Source organism: Pristis pectinata, chromosome 2 (assembly GCF_009764475.1).
Source record: "Pristis pectinata isolate sPriPec2 chromosome 2, sPriPec2.1.pri, whole genome shotgun sequence".
Lineage (NCBI taxonomy): Eukaryota > Metazoa > Chordata > Chondrichthyes > Rhinopristiformes > Pristidae > Pristis > Pristis pectinata.
Window position 1 is genome coordinate 122,429,831 of NC_067406.1, and position 19,830 is coordinate 122,449,660.

A 19,830-nucleotide genomic window follows, 5' to 3' on the forward strand; every position below is an offset into this window, starting at 1 on the left:
CCCACAGACACCCCCTCCCGTGCCCACACCCCCTCCCGTGCCCACAGTCAGACACCCCCTCCCGTGCCCACATTCAGACACCCACTCCCGTGCCCACACCCCCTCCCATGCCCACACAGACACACCCTCCCGTGCCCACACTCTCAGACACCCCCGTGCCCACACCGTCAGACACCCCCTCCCATGCCTCACCCACTCCCATACCCATACCGTCAGACACCCCCTCCCATGCCACACCCCCTCCCTTGTCCACACCATCAGACACCCTTCTCCTGTGCCCACACTATCAGACACCCCCTCCCGTACCCACACAGTCAGACACCCCCCTCCCATACCCACACAGTCAGACACCCCCCTCCCATACCCACACAGTCAGACACCCCCCTCCCATACCCACACAGTCAGACACCCCCTCCTGTGCCCACACCGTCAGACACCCCCTCCTGTGCCCACACCGTCAGACACCCCCTCCTGTGCCCACACCGTCCGTTCTCCTTATTTCTCCAGCTCTCCATTTTAAACCATTCAAACTACCATTCCTCGAGCCTCTTCTCTCCAAGTCCCCGACCCTCCACCAGCCGGACTGCGCACTTGCGCTGAGCCTGCCTTCCGGGCCACTTCGAGCCCCGCCCGCTGCCCGCTCACCCGTTGTCCGCCCGCCCGCTCGCTCGCTCGAGCCCCCACCACCCGCCCCGCACCTCCTCCTTCGTTGCCGTTTGAATCTGACGTCCGCCGCTACGTGCAGTGCGCATGCGCAGGCGGAGTCTGGCGGTTATAAATGAGAGCAGGAGGCGAGAGGTAACGGGAGAGTGAGGAATTAGGTGGTTGGAAAATAAAGCATCGCATTGATACTGTGTGAGTAATGCAGGGAAGAGGGTAGGTTGGGGCCCGTGGTATATTGCGGGGGGTTGTGATTATCTGGAGGTACAATATCCAGAAGCTCTTGCTGAGTGTTTTCTGCAGAGCTTGCAGCAGGACCGCAGATACTCCATTTCCATTCATTACTGAACTGGACCGTGTGCTGCCAATTAAAATCCCTGATATTTGGCAAATCTTTATTTGTTGATCGTGAACCTTCTATTTGTGTGTAATCCTATAAGCCGGCTGTTTTAGTGATGTACTTTATACTAACGGAGCTGTGATCATGTGGGTTAAATATTTATTGCAGGTTTATAATTTTTTGGAGGGGTTGGGGGACTAGGGGTGTTGTTAGTGAATTGGGTGTGGATAAGCGAAAGATAAAAACTGACTATGTTGGTAAAAATGTGCCTGTGGCAAATTGATAAAGATGAAAATGTGCCTTGTGGCAAATGGGTATTCAGCATTCTGCTGTATTGTCAAAAGAAGGCTTTGGGCCTCGCTACTCTGTTTTTTCATTTCACATCCCGTTGTGGCTGTATGCAGGCATATTTTACGTATAATATAAAATCTGGTTTTGATAAGATTTGCTTTAAAGTATATATAATTGATCAGATTCTGTAGTCCAACCCTGGTTGGTGATAAACCCAAGTGAAATGAGATGTTTATCCTTTACCTACTAATAAAATAATGAGCAGATTGGAAAATTTTAAGTTAACAAAACAAATCTAACCCATTGGGTTGAGGTGTTTACTTCAATTGTTTGCATATAATTTAGCTAGTTAGTTGCTGTCATCTGTAAATGGAAAAGATTGGAAATTCTCAGCAGGCCCTGCAGTAACTATTGCTGGGGGAGGGGAGGCGAAAGAGAGGGGACTGTAATTTGTTGGTTTGGTGATACTGTTTCACAAGTGCTTCTTAACCTGTTCGTTATTTTCATCATCTTTTACTTGTAGTTCAGATTTACTGTTCTGGTGAAGGGTCTTTAACTTGAAATGTTAAATCTATTTCTCTTTCCACAGAAGCTGTTGGCTTGCTGAGTGTTTCCAGCATTTTCTATTTTTATTTTGGATTTGCAGTATTTTGTTTCTGGTGTTGTGTGCTATCCAGATAACTGATATTAACTGTAAAATTTGCAAGTTTCTAATATGACAGCAATCCTAATTAATGTAATAGCAATTTGATGAAATTTGGTTTTGAATTCAATAATATGTGTGAATTTTTAATCAAATGACTGGATCTTTGTAGTGCACTAACAAAGTTGGAGTACTTTTTCTGACTATTTTCTCATGCAAGAATATTGTTCAAAAACAACTTTTTTTGTTTGAAAGATCTACTAAATTGCAATTGCCTGGACATGTTTTTGGTCAGACAAAGCCACATAGAAATGATCCTTACTGATATTCTATTTAACTACATACAATGCCCACACACTCCCCAACTATTGACCTTCCACAATTTGGCATTTATTTTCCTTGGGACTCAAATATTTGACTCTATCTGTTCTGCCACTGCTTAAAGCAATGACAGTCATTTTGGTTAAAGTTGCAAATGACGTTATGTAATGTATCATATTGTATTATCCACTCAAGCTCTCCTCAATTTTTGTAGTCAATTGCATCTATTATCCTCTACTTTCTCACTTTCATAGGTCAGCCTAGCAGTCCTGTTCTCACTTCTGAGATTTGTTGAGTCTTTCCAGTCCTGCTTGGTAAGTGGGTTCGAGATTAACTCTAGAAATTTCAGTGCTGTTCTAGTGGAGTGCTGCATTGTCATAGGTGCCGTCCCTTGGATGTAGCATTAAAATGGGGCCCCATGTAGCTGCCTGAAAAAAGGATGCCATGGCACACTTTCAAAAAAAAGTAAGAGATGGAATTGTCCCAGTGAATTGTTCTCTCTCTCGTCTAATATCACCACTGGCAGAATAACTGGTCATTTATTTTGTGCTGTTTGTAGGACTTGCTGTGAATGAATAAGCTGCTGTGTTTCTTAGATCACTGCTCCACTGACTACAGTTCAGAAGTACTTTGGTTGTAAAGAGATTTGACTGGAAGTTGAACATCTAATTTTGTTTACTGTTCATCTAAAAGTGCATCTATTTCCAATTCTGCCTCTTCCTGAAAGCCTAATTGTAAACCTTTTGTATCTCCTTACCTCACCAACTTCAATGTTCTTATGGCTGGCCTTCCATCCCACATTTTCCTGAAATTTAACTCATCCTAAATTCTACTGCCAGCATGCCCATTACCCTTGTGCTCGTTGACCTACGTTGGTTCACCATACTACAGAATTTAAAAGGGGGAGAGAAACCAGTGTTTAAATAACTCTCTTTCTGGATCAGAACAGGCAATTGCCAGTCAACCAACTGATTTTTCTTTTTCTTTTGTTTGGCTCAGTTTTTGCTCTCTTGTCTAGTACTGCTAGACCTGCTGTCCCAGATAACATTCTGTTTACCAGATACAGTGCAGACATGCTCCTCAACCATTGACCTCTTTGACTTGCTATCACATTCTATCGCTGTCAAAGCAAATGACGTGTTCTATCATGATGTCTCATAGTCCTGCTATTAACAACAGTTTAACACTGATCTAGAAGCATAATCTGCGTCAAACTGCTACATTACTCCATTTTGTCTCACCTTATCAAAGATATTCCCTTTTGTTCTTTCCATCTCTCACTCACTCTGCAACTTAAAACTTGTTCTCTCATTCCCAGTTCTGACAAAGTGTCTTGGACCTGAAATATTAACACTGTTTCTCTTTCCATGGATGTACCTGGGTGTTTCCAGCAGTTCTTGTTCATGTTTCAGATTTATAGCATCTACAGTTTTTATTTACATCCATGTTTAAATTGCTTTATGGCTTTGCCATTTTGTGGCATCATCCCTCTAGCTTTGTAACCTTCAGACCTATGCTCTCCTGTCCCTTGTGCATTCTTTTTGCTGCACCATTTTAGTTGTGGTTTTAGCTATTTATGTCTTAAACATTGGGATTTCCTCCTTAATTTCTCCATGCCTTTCTTTTAAGATCACCCTTAAAACAGTTTCACCAAGGATTTGGTCATTCCCAATGTACCATTTGGCTGGTGTTAATTGGACATCTGTGAAGCTGCTTGGAACAGTATCCACTTATTGAATTGAAGTAAAGATTGACAGAACTAAAGTCTGCAGATTCTCCTAAGTAAGCACATGACTGTTGCCAGCTAACACCACATTGTATAAAGCCTTGGTTTCCTATTGTTGGTGCAGCTGGGGTGTCCAGTTAAAATATTGTATCTGCAATTTTGTCAAGAAGATTACAATGCTGGGAATTTTTCCAATTACACATCTTAAATTTGATTGAACAATGCAAGATGATTTGGAGAGTTCCCTGAAGAAATTCTTAATGCTTTGAGCTTTTTATTGGGTCTAGATCTGATAAGGTATTAGAAAATCTGCAGTTGATGTGTTAAACAGCAGAAACTCGGCATTTAATTTGAAAGCAGTGCTGACATCTGAATTATGGTGAAACTCAGCAAGTGAAGATATCCAGGACTACTGGTAGTTTGATGGTGGTGGTAATGGAGGAGGAGAAGACGACAGGTGGGCAAATCAAGCAATGAGGCAACTGGTTCTGGTGTGGGTGTCTAGGATGATGGTAGGCACTAGTTTGGTAGAGATGATGGTTTAAGGAAAGTATCGAGTCATAATTTTTTTTGCTGCTTTTCTTCATACAATCTTCATGCAATCTATTCCCTAGAGTAGGGGAGTCCAAAACTAGGGGGCATAGATTTGGGGTGAAGGGGGAAAGACTTAAAAGGGACCTAAGGGGCAACTTTTTCAGAGGGTGGTGAGTATATGGAATGAGCTGCCGGAGGAAGTGGTTGAGCAGGTACAATAGTATCATTTAAGAAGCACTTGGATAGGTGCATGCAGGGGTGGGGCTTAGAGGGATATGGGCCGAATGCAGGAAATTGGGACTAGATGGGTGGGCACCATGGTCAGCATGGACTTATTTGGCTGAAGGGCCTGTATCTGTGCTGAGTCTCTAAAACTCTCAGTAAAAGCAAATGTTTAGATCAATGCCATGATCAATCTTTGTTGCATTTCATTTTGAAATCATTATCTTTGCAAATTGCAAAGCCCTCTTCTAATTTAGAAAATAAATCCTCCAACCTTTTCCCACTAAGATCTTTTGAGGATTTGTGATTTGAAAATTCTGACTCTGCTTCTGCCTGCCTTAGCTCTAGAATATCTTCAATACATGATACAAAATGTCATGTGGACACCATCAATGCCTGCCTAACTTGCTGGGGAAAATTGTCATTCTTGGCATTGGTTACATCAGGGAAACCACTGAAGTCATTCACTGCTTCATGTCATAACTTCCAACAAACTCCATTCATCGACAGTTGCTTCATTTCATCCCAAGTGGCTGCTAAGGTGTTGATTGCCTCCTTTGAGGTTTATTTCTATTTAGCAATGAATGATTAGTGAATCACCTTGTTTTCCCTAGTTGCTTGATGCATCATAGAAAAATAATAAGTCTCAAGTATCAAAATGGCACCTTGGTTCATTGGCTGCAATATGTGTGTGATGTTCGGTGATGGAAATCACTGCAATGAAATTGCATGCTTTAGTGATGGACTCTGGTGCCAGGACATTATTGACGATCAATTAATCCTAATTATCCATTTTGTTAATATATTAAAGTGTCATCCAGTTGCAGGTACAATGTATCCCTTTTTTGTAGTTATGCTTGCTGTCATTCAAACCTTTCTATTAGACTTGTAGTAAACTTACAGAGCTACCATTAATAAACCTTTCAAGGCCATTTTTTTTTGTTTTGAGTGATTGATAAGACTTAAAGTTCAGACTTAAAACCCCCACTAACACTCCCCTCGGGAACATGTCAAACAATCTCAAGTTGCTTTAAATTCCAAGATAGACTTCTCAGTTCAGGATATAAAAGTATAGTCTGGTCATCTTTTCCAATCAAGTCCTGTCTTGTTAAACACTTGATCTGGCACACAATCTTCTGCAACCCTTCAGGATATCTTTGGGCAGCAGCAATATCTGCACTGGCAGCCTTTCCAGCCATTCTGACTGAATGTAAAATACAGGAATACCCTTAATCTGGCACATTTGGGACTTCAGTTGTATTCAAATTTCCAGACTACTGGATGTTATTAATGCTCCAAAGCATCTTTAATTCACTTTTTTTAAAAAGATGTTAAGCAGACGAATAAATTTTCCAGTGAACCTGGTAAGTTTAAAAGGAGCAAGGGTAACAGGGCCTTGGTGTATGGGAACTGGAGGCCTGGGAAGTGAACCAGATGTCAAACCATCGGTATTTCCAAATAGTCAGATAGCAGTAGCAAAGAGTTGTTAAGTGAATGTTTGCCACCAAAGAAGACTTGTATCCAGAGAACTGTGTGCCCATATCTACTGACACGTCTAGATAATTGCCAATGATATAATCAAAGTTGAATCTTGCCTCTTGAGGAATAGTAGGTGTTGGTAGTCACTGATCATGGAACATGTTACTGCAAGAATCATTTTTCATTATTTCCTCATCACTTCCCTTTTTTGTGCATGAGCTGTCACAATGCTTTTTATTCATTTGCAGGATGTGGATGCTGTTTCTGTGGACCTTAACTGGTTTGAGTATACATTTAAGCTTTTAAAGGAAAATGCATAAAGCATTGTGATTACCATTAGAAGTAGAATTCTGTTTTTGTTAAATAGTATTTGTAAGTACCAAAAGGCCTTTTTCATGGATAGATTTTATAACTTTAAGTGTTAATTGCTTGTGTGATTGGACAATGCACTTGCATATGGATCATTTCAATTGTTATGCATTTGCAATGAACTCCCACAAGCAATTTGGAACCCAGGCAGCATTCCACTGAATTTGCTTGGCTTAGATAAATAAGATCTTATTTTGTTCTGTGCTTAAACTTGCTGATTAAAATACTTGGCATTAAATTAAGCATACTTGTTTAAATAAAAAAAACAAAAAATATAATTATATTTAATAAGTTGAATCTAAAAGATGTATATTATCTGAAACTTGTTCTTCTCCAATGAAATGATTGGCATTGTTGAACCTGCACCAGGTCAGTGATCTTTATAATCTTGCAGTAAAAAAAAACTGATAGCTTGGATAAGATACCTTTATTAGTCACATGTAGATCAAAACACAGTGAAATGCACCTCTTTGCTTAGAATTGTTCTGGGGGCAGCCTGCAAGTGTCGCCACACTTCCAGTGTTAACATAGCATCCCCACAACTTCCTAACCTGTACATTTTTGGAATATGGGAGGAAACTGGAGCACCCAGAGGAAACCCCACACAGTCACGGGGAGAATGTACAAACTCCTTACAGACAGTGGCCAGAATGGAACCTGGGTCGCTGGACCTTTGCACAAACATCTTTTAAAGTAGAAGTCTTAAATTTCCCCTCAGTTACAAAGATAAAGGTCAGGAATTCTGTCTTTTTTCGCAGAGTATTCACCCTATTGAAGTGATCATTTTGGCCTTTGTTTTAAATTTTTTGTCTATTGTAATATAAAACTATAGCCTCACAAGAGCTTTTGGAAGTAGCATTGGTTCTGTTTGTGTGAATTGCAACTATTTATTTTCATAATTAATGGTGTTGCACATTTCCTCTTGGGAATAGATCCTTTGCAGTACTTGCATAGTAGTGCATTGACTTTTCAGTTATCCTACTAGACACCAGATGAGTTTCTGATCACAACCACATTATTACTGCACTTCCATGATAATTCCTCTTAATCTGCTGGTGCATCAGCTCACCTGGGGTAAAATCCTTATTCTTGTTTCAGTGCACTCCTGGCTGATTTTTTTTTTCCCTCATTCTAACCATAGGGTCATCCAAAACCCTGCTGTAGCCTAAACCAAAACTCTTACTCAAATCTGCATTGGCATCTAGGTTTTTTCATTCATTTATAGGATATGAATATCGCTGGCAATGCCAGAAGTTGATACCCACTCGTAATTCACCTTGAGAAGGTGACAGTGAGACTGCTTCCTTTCAGGCCTGCTGCAGTCCTGATGAAGACATTCGCTGTTTGGGAGGGAATTCTAGGATTCATTCCCAGCAGCAATGAAGAAATGGTGATTATATTTTGAAGTCAGATGGTATCTGCCTTGGAGATAGTTCCATGTGTTGCAACCCTTATTCTTCCTGTTGGTGGGCCATGATTTGGGAGGTGCCATAGGAGTAACTGCAGTGCATTTTGCTGAGTAATTGCAGTGCTTTTTTTAAAATGTTTGACAGTACAACCACCGTGTACCATTGTGAAGGGAGTGAATAATTCAAACCTTGAGTGTTGTTGAAGCTGCATTATCCAGATCAGTAGAGTATTTCGACACTCTTGTAACTTTGGCAACCTTCAAAGCCTTTCCATTATACTCAAAGGTGGCCTTTGGTCTGGTCTTGTAGATTTTTGTGGTTGGTGCACTTGAGTCTCTGATCAAGGGTGATACCAGAATGTTGTTGATTGGGAGACTGAGGAATGGTAATACTAATGAATATAAAGTGCAGGTAATTTGACATGATGTACAAATATCAGGCACAGGTCCTCACCAGGTCATCATGACGTTCTGTTCCCGTGAACTGTTTGTAATCTGAATAGTTCGCAAGTCAGAAATGCAGCCGCAACCAGAGTTCTCCCACAGCAGAAGATGCCTGCAATCCCACAGCAGCTGGCAAATCCATCCCACTGGTCTCCCAAATGCTTGTTCATGTGTAAATGCTGTACATAATTAGGCCCTTCCCAGCTTAATCACCTGTATGTTACTTGGCACACAAATACTGTCTACATTGTGCTGCATTCAGTCATGGACTGCTTCAATTTTGGAGGTGTTGCAAGTGGAATTGAACATTCGCAAACAGATCTGCATGTCTTGCCTTGCAATTGAATGAATATTGGGAATAGCATCTAAAAGTGGTTGAGCCTAGGACACTAAACTGAGGAACTCCTGCAGCTAAGATGACTGGCCACCATGAGCTACTGTCATTTATGTGCACTTTACAATCCCATCCTGAGTTTTGAGGGCTTCTTGATGCCACATTTTATCAAATGCTGCCTCAATGTCAAGGACAATTGCTGTCTCATCTCTGGCATTCATCTTTGGTCCATGTTTGCAACTTAATCTAATTCATTGGCTTGAGGGATGTGGAGCCAAATGATAGTGATGCTCAATTTGGATTTCACTATACAGGTTATTGAGGAACAAGTGCCATTAAAGTATTGTCATTAAAACTTTCCATCACTTTGAATAGATTGATTAGATGGTAATTGGCTGGATCGAACTTGTCCTTTTTGTAGGCAGTGCATGCTTGGACACTTGCTGGTTCTTCTATATTCATCACGGGAAAAAAAAACTCCATCAGCTGAAGGAAAATGATAAGGTAGTAATTAGCAAGATGTTTCCATATGTGTATTTGATCTTTTGCCATGAAACATTATGGGGTCTGGAGATGTTGAGGGTTGCTAGATCCATTCCCTCCTGCCTGTCCTCTGATGGAATGTATCAAGTATCGATGGGATAGCCAGGAGCATCAATTTTAAGGTATGATTCTATAAATATAACTATCAAGCAATTGTTTGATTAGGCTGTGAAATGGCACTCCCATTTTGGACACCAATTCCTGGTTCTATCAGGTCCTCCATCAGCCTCCTCCCTTCCAAGGAAAACAAGCCCTGCCAGTTGTATCTTTCCTCCATAACTGAAACATTCCATTGCTGGCAGCAACATAGTGAATTTCCTCTGCACCCTCTCCAGTGCAATCCTGTTCTGCCTTGAATGTGGCAATTAGAACTGCACATAATGTACCTGCTGTGGCCTAATTGATGTTTAAGTATGTGTTCTTATTTTCTATGCTCCAGCTGATGAAGGCAAGCGTCCTGTATGCCAGTTTATCCTCCTGTGCTGAAACCTTCAGGAATCTTTGGATTTGTATAATCTCTTCCAGTGCTGCAATGTTTCTTTCTATATATACATATATATGTGTGCTCCTCTGATTCTGGCTTCTTGTTCTCATTGGTGGCCATTCCATCAGCCACAAAAGTTCAGCACTGGAAATCTCTCATTAACCCTGTTTTTAGTTTCCTTTTTTGAAATGCGCCTCTAACTCAACAATCAATTGTCCAAATATAATTTTGGATGACTCAAGCAAAATTTGATGTATTTCTGTGATGTGAGTCATAGTCATACAGCACAGAAACAGGCCCTTCAGCCCAACTCGTCAATGCCACCCAAGATTCCCATCTAAGCTAGTCCCATTTGCCCACGTCATCTGGCAGCTCATTCCATGTACTGACCACTCTCTGGGTGAAAAGGTTGCCCCTCAGGTTCCTATTAAATCTCTCCATTCTTATCTTAAACCAATGCCCTCTAGTTCTTAATTCCCCAACCCTGGGGAAAAAGACTGTCCACATTCAGTGTGGGATGTTTTGCATTGATGTTGAAATTCATGCAACTACTTTAAATTATCACTCAATAAATGCTGAGCCACATAGCCTGTGACATTTTAAGTCAGACTTTTGTGGTTTGCTTGGATTGCTGCTGTGGTGACCTAATGCTGTCTGATGTGTGCAGGTGTTAGTTGAACATTGAAGATGGTTAAGCTTCTTTCATTGCATTTTGTTGCACATGCATGAATAAGAGTAACTGTTCAGAGAATTCTAAAAAGAGTTGACTTCTGGGAAGGAAGAAAATTAGTGCAATTTAAAAGGGGAAATAAAAACAACAAAATGATTCTCATTAGTTCTGTCTTCTACACAGGCAAGGGATCAAAATGAGGCTGAAATGGGATTATTTTTTTCTCGGACTTTTGCTCATAATAGCAGCTGTCTGGGCTGAAGATGATGATGATGAACCAGAATTGGATGTCTTGGAGATGGAAGAAACAAATACTGAGAGTAAATCTACAATTCAGGTGACTGTTTACTATGAATACTTTGCCTAAGGTAGTTAATGGTTCAGTGAAAAGAAAATAGTGACCTATTGTAATGTTTATATTTATAACAGAAGAAAATGGTATACAAGTAACACATTTTCAAAGTTGAAATTTCAGCCCTTGGTTTCCAGACAACTGAAAATTAAAATTCTTGTTAGCATTTTTCTACACTGCCAACTATATATATTTTTGTATTTGTACACCTGATGCATCACATTTCTGGTTATCATAGGGGTTGATGACAGTCCAGAGTAGTAGAAATAATTTGGTTTTTGGGCATGCTAGTATTAATCAAGTTAAGCAAAATATGACCATATATGCAATATTTGCCAAAAGCAAGCTTCAATTCTAGTCTAAGGGTGTTGTGAGAAAGGTTCTTTTGGTATCTTAAAGATAAAGGTCTGGACACAGTCTTTGTAATTTAAAAACTGTTTATTAACAAAGACAAATGTGGGGACAGAATGAATGGGAACAGATGCACACTCACACACTCTCAAGCAGGAGATTGCGAATGTGGAGGGAAATCACAACAGGGGCTGAGGTGTGCGTGTATATACACACACACACACACACACACACACACACACAATAACTGGGTACAAATGATCAAGGAATAAACAATACAACGTTTGGACACCCTGATTCTGGACAAACATTGGCTCTTTGGTCTCGGGAGTCTTTAACTAACTGCCCTGAAGTAGTGCACAGCTTACCTCAACATTCTCGGAGACAGAAAGAGAGAACCAAACATGGAGCACTTCTATGCTGCTGGGGGGCTGGGTGGTCCAGCAAGGACAAAGGTGTTTAAATGGACCAATGGTAGGTGTGCCCAGGACAAAGGTGCTCGCACAGACCAATCCGAGTGGTCCAGCAAGGACAAAGGTGTTTACCTAGTGGTGTGGAGCCAAACCTTGATTGACAGTGGTGTCACTTTTGGTCAGGTGCTCAATGGTGTCATCTCAGCCAGAGGGGTCAGTGTTGTCACGGTCACATGACAGCCATGACCTTTTTCACTACAAAGGGTAATATCCTAGACCACGTAGTTTTTCATTTCTTACATTTTCTTTAATGATCTTCATGAGATTTTTGCATTGTAGTGTGGAGGGGGGTGTAGTGTGCACCTAATGCACACCTTTTTTCATCCTATCTTCACTGTGCTTTAGTTGAGGTTCTACAGTCTTTTTGATTTGTGAAACTGACAAGTTCACAGGGGCAAAAATGTTCAGTTATGTCTCTTCCAGAATTGACTGTTTCAGATTCAAATAATGGGTTGATAATGTGAACTTGGTGAGAATTCTTTTTAAAGTGTATTTTTCTGGGAAATTGTTCATGTTTAGTTTTGGTTAACATTGCAGACTTTTTGGATAACCGGAACTTATTTTCCAATTTGTAAAATGATTTGAAAAAGGGTTAGATGTATATCCATAAGGACAGCATTATTAAAATATAAATGATCTTCTGTTTTATATAATAGTTTACTTTTGGTACACATTATTGGACTTGCAGGTATCCTACAAGACACCTGTGCCAAGCGACGAGGTATATTTTGCTGACACATTTGATCGAGGAAATTTGGATGGGTAAGAGTTTATTTGCACTGTTCTTATCGGTAAAGATCCACTTAATACACCTTTATTACCATTTCTCATGGCTGTGCTAATACACTGGCATCAGAGAAATTATCTTGGAATAAATAACTTTCCACTCTTTTATGTTCCTCCACATAAAGGTGGGTTTTCTCCGCAACAAAGAAAGATGATGCAGATGAAGATATTGCAAAATATGATGGTGGGTATTGTTCAGATTACATGAAGTAACATAGTTAACTAAAGACTCGTCTCAGATCAGTAGTGTTAAACATAATGTATTGTCCTATCAGCAGGTTAAATTTGTCTCAATCATTCTGTTTACTTCACTGAAATGGATTTAGGAGGCCTGGTATTACAAGCTGGAGCACTACAGATCCTGGTATGATTTTACTAGGAGACAACTATTTGGATTTTTTTGTTCTAGTCAAGAATATATGTTCAGTGCAGTTGAGCAGCTGTATTCTGGAAGTAGATAATTATGTAATCACAAAATTTTGTTCTGCCACTTTGGGTTGTTTTCCACAAATTGATTTGGTGTTTGGTAAACTGATGGGCAACCTTCCATAACATTACTGCAATCAAGTTTGGCTGGTCAAAGACTGTGAACAACGAACAATCGGCATTAAAAGTACCGAGCTGAATTTTGTTGAACTTGTAGGGGAGAAAAATATATATAATCTGTGTGAAGTCTTGAAAGCTTTCAGTTACTTCAACTAATTCCACTCTGGACCAAACAATCTAAAGTAATGAAGCAGTGGTGTAATTGACATTACTATGATACCTACAATGGTATAAATTGCTAGATGGGTTCCCTTATGGTGTTTTATTTCAATTAAATGGTTGTATGAAAGTGAAATTGTACAAAATAGGAAAAGCCAATGGAGGAGTGGTGCTATGGTCAGTAAATTGGACTGTAGAGGGATAAATAATTTAATAATAATTCAAGTGCTGTAGAAAAATTTTCACTTCTGCTAATGTGGAAATCTGGCAGTACCTTGTAGAGTTACACCAGTTATTAAAATTCCTGCACAGTGTCATATGGATTTCCTGGAAGAAATTGACTTGATAGGGAAAGAGGCTCGTGGTCTATCTCTGGTTGTTGTTAGTATTGGCTAAAGTAAAATTGAGGATAACATAATTATTTCTTCCTATGATCAATGGCTACCCAATAAGAAATAAAATATCTTGGCTAAATTTACATTTGCTGCTGTGTAGTACTTGGTATTTTCTAGCATCTGGTAGTGAAGTAATATTTTTAAAATGTCTGATCTATGGACCTAGCTGTATTCTTTATTCTTTAGCAGTCTGCTTCATGTGTTGTACAGAATTTTTCCACTGTAGAATATATAAAATTAATAAAAGCTTTGACGAAGTGGATAGTCAGATGGGGATGTCCAGCTTTCTGGCTTTGGTTTCAGTATAAGGGGTTAGCTGCACAAGATTAAAATGAGGAGAAATTTCTTGAGGACTACAACTTGGAATTTTCCATTTCTCAGAGTGTAGATGTTCAGTCAATGATTTTGATTTTTCTTCATAGAGAAGTATAGCGATAGGCTGAGAAATATACCTGAAGGAAAACCCTGTGCAAATTGCTTTTCTATGTCCTGTTATCACCTGAGCATTTTGTATTCCTGTTGGAATTTAAGGATTGTATTATCTATATTGACAAGCACTTGGAAAAATTAGTTTTTTCTTGTCAATTTTCCACCCTTTTCTGTATTCCACGTTTTCTTAATATAAGACTAAGATTGAGGAATACTTTTTTGTACATTTAATCAGAATTGGGTTTATTATCACTGATCAGTCATGCAGTTTGTTTTGCTGCAGCAGTACAATGCAAGACATAAAAATGACTAAGTTACAAAAATAGTGCAAGAGAGGAATAATGAGATAGTGTTCATGGACTGTTCAGAAATCTGATGGCAGAGGGGAAGAAGCTGTTCCTGAAATGTTGACTGTAGGTCTTCAGGCTCCTGTACCTCCTTCCTGATGGTAGTAATGCAAAGATGGCATATCCCAGATGGTGAGGGTCCTTAATGATGGATGCTGCCGCCTTGAGGCACTGCCTCTTGATGTCCTCAATGGTGGGGAGGGTTGTGCCCATGATGGAGCTGGCTGAGTCTACAACCCCCTGCAGCCTCTTTTGATCCTGCACATTGGAGCCAGGTAATGCAATCAATCAGAATGCTCTCCACCATACATCTGTAGAAATTGTCAAGAGTCTTTGACATACCAAATCTCCTCAAACTCCTAACTAAGTAGAGCCATTATCTTGGTCTATCATGAGTTTACGGCAGCATTGCTTACTAGGGTGTGGGTGACTGAGTTGCACATCCAGTTATTTGCTTCTATTAATTTGCATTGAAATTAGAGTGCACATTCTGTAATTTTGATCTTGAGATTTAATGACCTATTCCTTGTATAGAGCCCTTTGTTCAGCAGGACAGTATTCAAAGGAGAAATAACCATTTCTGCAAGTAATATTGCCAAATCCAAAATCCTATGTAGTGCTGAAATTTTAAAATGGATTGTTAACCAAGTGCCTTTTATTTCCCAGGGTTTGTTTGTATGAGCCCGTGAATAAGTTTTAATTTCTGTTTTTTGTCTTTTTGTAGGAAAATGGGCAGTAGAGGAGTTGATGGAAAACAAAGTGCCTGGAGACAAAAGTTTAGTGTTGAAGTCCAAAGCAAAGCATCACGCAATTTCGGCTCCACTGAAGAAGCCTTTTATGTTCAATGGTGAACCTTTAATTGTCCAGTAAGTACATAATTGGTGATGTTTTAGGGAGACTTGCAAGTCAGTTTTGAAAATTATCTGTTTGTGTGTATGTTCCATGAGCTGAAACTTTTTTTTGTTCTTGTAATCAACAAGCTGTGTAGTATTTGTGGGGAAAGAAATGGTATCTGTTTATCGGATCAGTAGGCTCCCATCAGAATAAGGAAAAGTTTGTGTGAAGGGGGTTTTAAAATACAGAAAGGGGGAGGAGAGAACAAAAAGGAACATTTATGATAGTGGATAACAAGTGGTCTGCAAAGTGAGATTGGGTAGTAATGAGACAAGTAAAGGAACAAAAGATTATTTGGATGGACTGTAAATAGCGCATGCAGAATCATGTGAACTTGCAAAAAGGAAAACTGGATGCTGGAAATCTAATATGGTAAAAGAATTTTGAAAATACTCTATCTGAAATTAAGTCCATTGTTTGTGTCTGGATTGTTGTAATGTCCCTGTAATATCCCCAGTGGTTTCCTTTTTGTAACTTATTCTTTAAATTGAATTTCTTGCCCCTTTTTATTTATTTCTTTGCATCAAATTCCCATTGCCATTTAATCTCTCCTGCCTTCTCTTTTGAGCTCTCCTCCCTTTGCCCCTTTTCTTTGTATATCATAAAACAGCTTATCTATTCATTCCAGGTTCTGGTGAAAGGCCATGGAACTAGAAGAATATTAAATTATTTCTTCCTCCACAGAGGCTGCCCCACCTGAACACACTTTTCCAGATTTCCAGGATTGTAGTATTTACTTTTGAAAATTTCAGTTGAGGGCAAAAATTATAAATTTAATTTTCTTGAATATCTTTACATGACTAGAAACAAAAAACCAACTTCATGTGTTCAATTGTTGTATGCTCCCCTGATAAGGGTATTTATGAACATAAGGGGTCTTTTGCTGTAATTTATTTGTAAACCCCAAAACTGTTCAAGCATTGGTTTGGGAAGCAGAAAGGCACAAGTACCAATATGCATATGTTGGAAATTAAGATGTTAGCTTAATAAACTTGCTAAGATAATTTGTGAGGAATAACCTATGAATTAACGTGAAATTGTAAATGCCAATCTAAGATCAATATGGAAATGGACTTCACTCAGCTACAGCGATAGGAATTGCTGTCTTTTTTTTCACTTGGATGCTGAAAAATGAAAATGATTTTATTGTAATGTGCTCTAATATGTAAACTCTTTACAGCAAGAAACCATATCTGGCCATCAAGCATTACTCATTGTTATTTTTAAAGTTTAATCAGCTTTAAGTGACAAGATGCTCAAAAGTAATTGCTAAGAGCAGCTGAGGAACTGCTCTGGGTAACTGGAGGTGGGTAGCTCATTGCAGAGGCTGTTCAGAAGTGGGGAAAAATGAAGAGCAGCAGTAAAACTGGTACAAACAAGTAAAATGCAACACATTGAGTTGGAGGCTAAATAAAGAACAAAGGAAAAGAGCAAGATTATCTCATTCACATGACCTATAGTTTTAGATGTTTGCTCTAGAACAAAATTGTACTTGGGATATTTCCCAGCACAAATCAATGGGTCAAGGTTTTCTGGTTGAAAGTGCAAAGTATCTTGTTCTGAACTGTTTCCTGTTGAAATGTCAAAGATTTGATGAATTGTATGCATAGGTCTGAAATTGTTTTGCAGGTATGAAGTAAACTTCCAAAATGGTATTGAATGTGGTGGGGCTTATCTAAAGTTGCTTTCTCATACTGAAGACCTGAAGTTAGTAAGTAACAAATATGTGAATGACTTCTTTTCCTTAAGAGTTATATGCATTGATACTTCATGACTGCCTTTCCTGAGTGTATTTAAATGGGAGTGATGTGTAGATCCCCAGATCCCTCTGCTCCTCCACACTACCAAGAATCCTGCCATTAACTTTGTACTCTGCCTTGGAGTTTGTCCTTCTGAAGTGTACCATCTCACACTTCTCAGGATTGAACTCCATCTGCCACTTCTCAGCCCAGCTGTGCATCCTATAATGTCCCTCTGCAATCTTTGACAATCCTCTACACTATCCACAACACCACCAACCTTTGTCATCTGCAAACTTGCCAACCCACCCTTCTACCCCCTCATCCAAGTCATTGCATGCACACACCTGGCTTGTGGTTTATGTTCTGTTTGCAGCTATGTCCTCTAGTGTGACTTGCTATTGGTAGGGTTTAATCCAGTATTGCTTCAGTTGTCTGGCATTCTAATTTCTCCTTGTGAAATAAGTCCATTTTTGTTTTATTTCTATTAATTATTTTGTAATATTAACATGGGAATATCTTGGTTATAAATTTAATATTTTTAATTATGTTTATGAACAGTGGAAAATTCCATCAGCTAAGGTTTTGCAGAATACTGAATTTGCTTGCTCATTATACATTTTATTGCTAATTATTTTGAAAGTGTTTTAAATTTGACAATTTAAGGAGCTGGTTATTAAATTGTTCTTTTGATACTTGACAAAGGGTGCCTAATTACATTGATTTATGAAATGCCACTGGACACCAATATAAAATTGATATATTTTGGAAGTGACTAATGGGAGGCAAAGTTGTTTGTTGATATGGATAGTATCAGATCTAATTGGCAATTTATGCTAATAGAAGAGGATATTACAAATATTATTACAAAATCAATACTTTTTGCTTCACTCTCTCTAGGAAGAATTCTTTGACAAAACTCCATACACTATAATGTTTGGACCAGACAAATGTGGAGAAGACTACAAATTACACTTCATTTTTAGACACAAGAACCCAATAACTGGAGAGTATGAAGAAAAGCATGCTAAACGCCCTGATGTAGATCTAAAGAAGTTCTACACAGACAAGATCACACATCTATATACTTTAGGTACTATATACACTCTAACGACTTGGATTATTTGTATTTTTTTTCCCATGATTGCATTTACCTGTCTGTGTCCAAAAGTTAGGAAACTAAATAGAATGTTCATGCTGATGCATCTGTGGGTGGGAGAAGAAAACAAGGTTAGTTAGTTAATGATAGTGCCCTACAATCCATGAATAAAATATTGCCTAGTATCACGTTTAATTTTGTTGCATTGTCTTTTATGTATCCATTCATAAGTCCAAATATGTAAAATGGCATTTGAGTAGGCAAATGTCCAGGATGTTGGCTTCTCATGTGAATTGTTGAAACATCTTTTAACAAAAAATTATCCATTTTTAGCATTAGTTGCTATTATATAGTGTTAAAATCTGACAAAAATAAGATGTGGTGATAAAGATGCATCAAGTATTTTGGAGGGGAATTGTTCATGTTATGACAAAATTGCAATTTATTCATTGGCCTTCCATACTGACTAAGACCTCCTCCACTTATGAAACCATGTACAAGAACTCTAGTTGGAACTTAAAGATGTTAACCTGGAAATGGGGTGGCAGAACAGTGCATGACACTTTTTATGGAAACAAAATGACTAAAAATTGGACATGGTGCATGTGCCTTGAAGTCCACTGTGTTCCGTCTTGGTTCTACGCGTGAATGCATGATGGACTCTGGATGTACACAGCCACATCTGACAAAATGCAGTGTAATTTTGAAATTTTAAGTTGTGCATACAGAAGCTATGCCCATGAAACCTGCTTTGTATGCAAAGGAGACCTCCCCACATGGATCCCAGAGCAGTGCACCTATATAGTCCCAAAGTAATTTTAATCACCTGGCCCTCCTTTAGCTGCCTGATTATCACAGACAGCTGCCAGTGAATTGACTATTCACTCATCCAACTACCACCTGCCAAATCTCAGGAATGTAGCCCTCTTCCTGAACTCTGTGCTTTACGGCCCAATTTGCAATCCTACTGAGTTCTTCCCCCACCCACCTTCAGTAAGACCTGGCTCCAAATGCAGCCAGTCTAAAGAACCTTAGACCCCCAGGAAGTGGGTGAGGAATATCTTGTACTCGACACTGAGCTTTCCTTTTAAGGCTGCCTAGGGCACTTCTGAATTGTCTGGCAGAAGATCCGTGAACAGAATATCTAACCTTTGCAATTGCCAATCAAATGCTTTGAATTCATTGTATGTCACCTACTGGATGACTTTAAAATTTTATATTTTGCCTAGTCTATGTAGCACACCTTCCAGTGAAATACAGCAAGCCCTCCATAATCTTTTTGTTTCAGTTGCACACACCTTGCCGATGGATAGGATTAAAAGGTGGGGATATCTTCTGAAAACTCTGGAGAAATGTAAATAATTCAACATTTCCTGATTTTTTTTTTTAAAAAAATATTTTCCCACCCCCCCCATAGATGAGTGTTTATAATGTGCATAATGCAACCATGTAGTGAGCTTCTGATGTCAATTGATAATCAAGAGCACATTATTATACTGGAGGGGAGAACACAAATTGAAGATGAAATTTTTTTAAAAAACTGTCACCATGGTCAAATTAGGAGATGAGTATTATAGCAAATAGTGCACATTATTTGAAAATTGACTTCCTTTGAGTATTGTACCTACGTGCTTCTGTCATTAATTTTCAAAAGTATAAACATGTTCTTGACTGAGCAAGTATTCCCAAACTTTTTTCAAGATGTGATTCTACAGTGTTGGCTGGAGTTAGGAAGTAAAATGTTCAGGGATCATTGTGACTATAAGGTTCTATGTCTTTGAATTAACATCAG

The 19,830-nt window shown here is 39.1% G+C and overlaps 1 protein-coding gene across 1 annotated transcript in view; it reads left to right on the forward strand.

The window, feature by feature from the left end:
• Window positions 1-767: 767 nt before the first annotated feature.
• The window catches only part of LOC127567325 (calnexin-like), a 33,119-nt gene continuing 14,056 nt past the window's right edge, over window positions 768-19,830 (forward strand). The window contains 7 exon segments of the mRNA XM_052010089.1: window positions 768-853; window positions 10,652-10,805; window positions 12,333-12,406; window positions 12,556-12,614; window positions 15,031-15,172; window positions 16,830-16,911; window positions 17,840-18,032. Coding sequence (XP_051866049.1) covers window positions 10,665-10,805; window positions 12,333-12,406; window positions 12,556-12,614; window positions 15,031-15,172; window positions 16,830-16,911; window positions 17,840-18,032 — 691 coding nt within the window. The 5' untranslated portion in view covers window positions 768-853; window positions 10,652-10,664.